Below are 7,033 nucleotides of genomic sequence, written 5' to 3' on the forward strand. Positions count from 1 at the left end.
CTGATCAAATAATTGTCATGTTAGAAACAAAATTTTCATTTCATACTTGTTTACTATATACAAACCACTGGTCAATATATCCTTGTTTCTCACTTGGACAGTTTAGGACCATTAACCTGTTTTTGGTCATCGACGCTACCCTGGTCACATGCATTTGTAGGTCAGTCATATGACCTCTTTTGTCCTAACCCACTTTCTAAGATCGCAGTAAAGCAACGCGAACTGTTTATTCTCTAAACACCAAATGAAAACAATTTAAACGATTCTCTGCATGTCCATTTTTCTAAAGAAAATAATGATACACTGACCCCAATAATTCTGTTCTTTCTGATCATGCAATTTTCCTTCTTGTCAGTTATGTCTATTTTTGTTCAACTCTGGACAACCATAAGACAGAGTTTCAGCAAAATAAAACAAAAAATGACCATTCCAAGCGTTAAGTGACTGATGTGGCATAATAGTTAGGGTTCCCAGATTCCGAGAGTTCATGGTTCGCGCTCCGTTCCGTCAAGAACGAACCCCGCACTGTCGATCATGCAAGACTAGTCCAAAAAGAATTAGCGGTTTTATAATATTATAACAAAAGAGAATAACCTTCTGTGTGACCTTTAACCTTGAACTACATTCACCAAAGAATTGTGGGACACCCAACCTTTCTGCCACATTTGTTCAGAGTCAGATGAAAACTGAACTGTACTTTTCACACACACTGAAGTGAGAATATTGACAGTATCCAGATAATTATATCAACAATACAGATGAACATTACTTTTCACACACTGAAGTGAGAATATTGACAGTATCCAGATAATTATATCAACAATACAGATGAACTGTACTTTTCACACACGCTGAAGTGAGAATATTGACAGTATCCAGATAATTATATCAACAATACAGATCCTAGAAACAGTTCAGTACCACTTAATTCCTTGTCTGGTGGATTTTGCGCAGAGCAACACGAGGGCCATCTACGCCAGCCATCCATAATTTTAAAGAGATAGACTAGAAGGAATACACCTAGTCAACACAATCCACCACCAACTTTTAGGCTATTCTTTTCGTGGCCCAAAATGAGATTTGACCTTCACTCTTATAAAGCACTCGCGGCCCCAAAATACAGAGCGCGATTTGGATGGAGAGAGGGAACCTCAGCTCCACAGTTCAGAACACTAACCACTGGGCCACGCTCGGTACAACAAGACTTCTATTTGGATTAGGATGGTGAATATATAAAATAGAAAAAAAATATGGTTAACTGTAGTAAGTTAAAACAGGTTACGAATTACGTATTGTGACGTTTTGTCGTTTCCACGTGCAGCTATATTGTTGAAGTATCGTTATTGTTTAAAACGGTGTAAAAGTAAAAAATCATGGTTCCCGATAGGCTTAATTAAAATGTTTGTTTTTAATAGCTGGATCTGATTAACGCTTTGTCCTAAAGAGACCCCATGGACCGAATAATTTGTCATAATTATTGAAAAAAAAATTAATGATAATAATTAACTTAATAAATGCCCAATTTCTTAACAACTTACTGTATTTTAGATAAGAATGTTATTGTAGCTATTATAGTCTCCTTATCCATGCACATTCTAAAAACTATAAATAATTAATGTTTATTTCTGATCTTTAAAAACGCTGTACAATGTGCATCCAGTGGAAACAACATTTGGTTTATAACATGACTGAATCCTGTATATTGTACAGTGAAAACTACAGACAGTGGAAACAACATTTGGTTTATAACATGACCGAATCAGTGGAAACAACATTTGGTTTATAACATGACTGAATCCTGTATATTGTACAGTGAAAACTACAGATCTACATTCTGTCTCACAAGGAATTGCCATTAGCAACTTTTAATTGCCCGTAAGAACTTGAACTAAGAACAAGGACAAAGCGTTCTGAACAAAAGAAAAATGAGGCCGACGAATATTCATTAAGTTCGGTATAAATAGATGGAAAAGTGGTGTTCTCAGGTTTACATGTATTCCGGGCTTTCGTCCTATGCCCTTTCTTCAGGCAGTTAGCGGTCGTAAAGCTCAAACATTATTGGTTTAAAACCAACGTGACGGAATATCGGGGCTTTTACCCAGAATACTTTGCACCCTTTATTAAAGCAAGGGCAAAAGTAGAGGGCAGAGATTTGATAGAAAATTGATCTTCACATATCTGCATCTGCGTACTTTAGATCAAAATGGTGGAACAGGCAACTCTGGACAAACTGGAAGCTGGCTTCAAGAAACTCCAAGAAGCCAACGATTGCAAGTCTCTCCTCAAAAAGCATCTGTCAAAGGAAGTTTTTGATAGTACAAAAAACAAGAAAACGGCCATGGGAGCCACACTTCTTGACGTAATCCAATCAGGTGAGTGTTACTATTTCCATATTAGCAATACGCAAATAATAGACGAAAAATTATTATTATTTGATTAACGAATGTAAACTCCATCACATTTCTCGTACTTTGAACCCTTTATTAAGAAATTCCATATTGCCCGAGGAGTCTGTATGGAGTGGAGAGAACAGTAGAAATGAAAAAAAGAGATTTAATGCTGGGTAAGCCGTGAGAGTGACGTCTTGAAATGTAGTTCACAATGTTGATTATCGCTGAAACGTTACGTACACGTTCAATGTTAACCAAGTTGTAATAGTAACAATATTGATGTTCAGTATTGTTGAATATATTGTTTACAATAAGTATTGATCAATAATATTGAATATATTGTTCAGTATTGTTGAATATATTGTTTACAATAAGCATTGATCAATAATATTGAATATATTGTTTATAATAAGCATTGATCAATAATATTGAATATATTGTTCAGTATTGTTGAATATATTGTTTACAATAAGCATTGATCAATAATATTGAAATATTGTTCAGTATTGTTGAATATATTGTTTACAATAAGCATTGATCAATAATATTGAATATATTGTTCAGTATTGTTGAATATATTGTTTACAATAAGTATTAATTAATAATATTGAATATATTGTTCAGTATTGTTGAATATATTGTTTACAATAAGTATTAATTAATAATATTGAATATATTGTTCAGTATTGTTGAATATATTGTTTACAATAAGTATTGATCAATAATATTGAATATATTGTTCAGTATTGTTGAATATATTGTTTACAATAAGCATTGATAAATAATATTGAATATATTGTTCAGTATTGTTGAATATATTGTTTACAATAAATACTGATCAATAATATTGAATATATTGTTCAGTATTGTTGAATATATTGTTTACAATAAGCATTGATCAATAATATTGAATATATTGTTCAGTATTGTTTACACAGATCATTACTTCCTTCTACCAATCACCACTAAAATCCGAGTTTCGATACCAGTGGTGTGTACATCACAGATAGTCCATTGTGTAGCTTTGAGCTTAAAAACCCACCCCCCCCCCCCCCGATCAAAACTAATGTAACTGTCATAGTCCAGCGGAATTCATTGTCTAAGTAACGGCGCGAACAGTCCAAAACTGGATTTTCTTTCAAAACCCTCTGGGCTAGCTACTGTTAGGACTAAGCTTCTTATATGAATTAACCTCTATGTTAAATATTCACACTTAAAAAATTACAATTAATCTTAGCAAAGGTTGTTTTATAAATCATCTTCCTTAGAAATAAATAAACTTTCTCAATGTGACGTTCAATTAATATGTTAATATTCAAAGAACTCATCTTTCATTGTCAGTTATTTTAATTCAACTTAATTTGGCAAATTCCAATTAGGCTTATCTACGCAGATGAAGATTTTTCACATACCTTACTTTTTCATGTCATGTTGTTTTTCAATGTGGAGAATCATCCGCGGTTTCTAAGCCATGTTGCCTGAAGGTGTTAATCCTATGTTGCCTGAAGGTGTTAAGCCTATGTTGTCTGAAGTTGTCGAAACGTTGTAACGCAGATCGTAATGTTGTAACGTAGGTTATAGCTTTGTATCGCAGATAGTGACGTTGTAACGTAAGTCACTGGTTTGTAAAGCAGATCGTAACGCAAGACTAACGCAGGTAGTGACGTTTTAACGCATGCCGTAGCGTTGAAACGTTGCTTTCACACGGCAACGTCTACCCTCCTTACTTACTTACTTACTACAAATGAAAGAAAAAACTTTCTAAACAAGCGTTTTAACTATACACATTGTAGATTCTGTACAGAAACACAGCATGACTGCTATTTCAACCTCTTGGTTCTTCGCGCTTCCGTTTAAGGGATCTGGGATATGTTGCCTCTATTTTAGTTACTTCGTCTAGTATGCCAGCCTTTTCACTCGTGTACAATTGCTAGATTTCTATCCTTGACTTACACAGACACGAAATCAACATTTCTACAATGGTTTCTATTTAACATTAAACATTCTAAGCGACAGAATTAGTAGAGAAGAGTTTAAACGTTATCGTTATTTCACTTTGTTCACGATATTATTATCTTCACTCACGTTTGTTCACGATATTATTACCTTTACTCACGTTTGTTCAGGATATTATTATCTTTACTCACGTTTGTTCAGGATATTATTATCTTCACTCACGTTTGTTCAGGATATTAATTATCTTTACTCACGTTTGTTCATGATATTAATTATCTTTACTCACGTTTGTTCATGATATTATTATCTTTACTCACGTTTGTTCAGGATATTAATTATCTTTACTCACGTTTGTTCAGGATATTATTATCTTTACTCACGTTTGTTCAGGATATTATCATCTTTACTCACGTTTGTTCAGGATATTAATTACCTTTACTCACGTTTGTTCAATATATTAATTATCTTTACTCACGTTTGTTCATGATATTATTATCTTTACTCACGTTTGTTCACGATATTATTATCTTTACTCACGTTTGTTCAGGATATTAATTATCTTTACTCACGTTTGTTCATGATATTAATTATCTTTACTCACGTTTGTTCATGATATTATTATCTTTACTCACGTTTGTTCACGATATTATTATCTTTACTCACGTTTGTTCAGGATATTAATTATCTTTACTCACGTTTGTTCAGGATATTATTACCTTTACTCACGTTTGTTCAGGATATTATTATATTTACTCACGTTTGTTCAGGATATTAATTATCTTCACTCACGTTTGTTCAGGATATTATTATCTTCACTCACGTTTGTTCAGGATATTATTATTTTTACTCCAGTCTGCCCAGCAATATTCCGTGTACCTACCTATGATGAAAATATCATATCTACATAACAATACATGAAACTTAATCCCCTACTTTATCACACATCTTATCCATGAAACTTAATCCCCTAATCTATCACACAGCTTATACATGAAACTTAATCCCCTAATCTATCACACAGTTTATCCATGAAACTTAATCTATCACACAGTTTATCCATGAAACTTAATCCCCTAATCTATCACACAGCTTATACATGAAACTTAATCTATCACACAGTTTATCCATGAAACTTAATCCCCTAATCTATCACACAGCTTATACATGAAACTTAATCCCCTAATCTATCACACAGCTTATCCATGAAACTTAATCCCTTTATCTAAAATATAGCTTATACATGAAACTTAATCCTCTAATCTATCACACAGCTTATCCATGAAACTTAATCCCCTAATCTATCACACAGCTTATCCATGAAACTTAATCCCCTAATCTAAGAAATAACATATATTTATATTTTTCTCGAAATTACGAAGGTGTTCAGTCGAGGAAAATAAAAGTAACTGGATTATTCTAGTTAGTATGTTTACCATGAATAAACTCTTCCTTGTGCTTGTAAATCGTTATTTATCTGTATTATTCAGTGAGTAATAATATTGATTATAAAACGGCCCCCTAAAGCGAATATATTAACTCGTCAATTTCAAGTATCATTCAAGCATGGAATTAGCAAGCTGTTGCATTTATAGTTTAGAAATAACCTGTGTAATTTCATGTATCTCTTGTCATTGGTCAATAAAATAAGTAATAATGAACAGAAAATAACATTTTAATCTTTAGACCGACACGTGGACATTTCACCAACTCTGGCTAGTAAATAGAAAAATTATTGTGTCACGAGGAAACAGATATCCTATTTAGGAGTTGTCGTTTTATTCAAAAACAGTCAGTTCTGAAATCTGCAATAAATCACATTCATAAATAATAATGATAAATAATGTAAGTAATAACAATAATAATTAACTTATAAGCCTTCAGAAGCTATCTTGTTTTTAGTTTTGTTGTTATCTAAAATAATAAAAAGTTATTCGATTTTCCTTTTGGTATATTCATTTTGTACCGAAACCAAAACCTATTCTTAACGTAGTATTTAACATTCTCGTTTTGCGACCTCTAGGTGTCGAGAACTTAGACAGTGGAGTGGGTATCTACGCCCCTGATGCAGAATCCTACACAACGTTCGCCCCTCTGTTCAACCCCATCATCGACGACTACCATGGCGGCTTCAAGGCCACAGATAAACATCCTGCAAAGGAATGGGGTGATATCAATACCTTGGTGGATCTTGATCCTACAGGAAAGTTTATCATCTCCACTAGAGTGCGCTGTGGTCGCAGCCTCCAGGGGTACCCCTTCAATCCCTGCTTGACAGAAGAGGTGTGTAGTATTACGTAGTATATTTTTAAATAAACAGTCCAGAAATCGGGTTGAATAATGTGGATATTTAAAAATAAATACTGGTGTACATTTGGAATCAACACGAATATTTATTTTAACAAAAATTGGACTGGTTAACTAGCATTAAACTAAACATTGATGGATATGTGATTTAACGTTCCCTGAGCACGTTGTATGACCTGGTTACTTGATTATTTAGGCCTCGTGTTGTATGACTGATGTTTGGACTAAGTTAACGTTCTCTAAGCACGTTGTATGACCTGGTTACTTGATTATTTAGGCCTCGTGTTGTGTGACTGATGTTTGGACTATGTTAATGTTCCCTAAGCACGTCGTATGACCTGGTTACTTGATTATTTAGGCCTCGTGTTGTATGACTGATGTTT

The 7,033-nt window shown here is 33.6% G+C and overlaps 1 protein-coding gene across 1 annotated transcript in view; it reads left to right on the plus strand.

Annotated features, from left to right (window-relative positions):
* The first annotated feature begins 2,171 nt into the window (after window positions 1-2,171).
* The window catches only part of LOC106475247 (arginine kinase-like), an 11,478-nt gene continuing 6,616 nt past the window's right edge, over window positions 2,172-7,033 (plus strand). Inside the window, exons 1-2 of the mRNA XM_013935949.2 lie at window positions 2,172-2,372; window positions 6,367-6,626. Of these exons, the coding sequence (XP_013791403.1) occupies window positions 2,204-2,372; window positions 6,367-6,626 (429 nt within the window). The 5' untranslated portion in view covers window positions 2,172-2,203. The remainder of the gene's footprint in view (window positions 2,373-6,366; window positions 6,627-7,033) is intronic.

The sequence above is a fragment of the Limulus polyphemus genome, unplaced genomic scaffold (genome assembly GCF_000517525.1).
Source record: "Limulus polyphemus unplaced genomic scaffold, Limulus_polyphemus-2.1.2 Scaffold8287, whole genome shotgun sequence".
Lineage (NCBI taxonomy): Eukaryota > Metazoa > Arthropoda > Merostomata > Xiphosura > Limulidae > Limulus > Limulus polyphemus.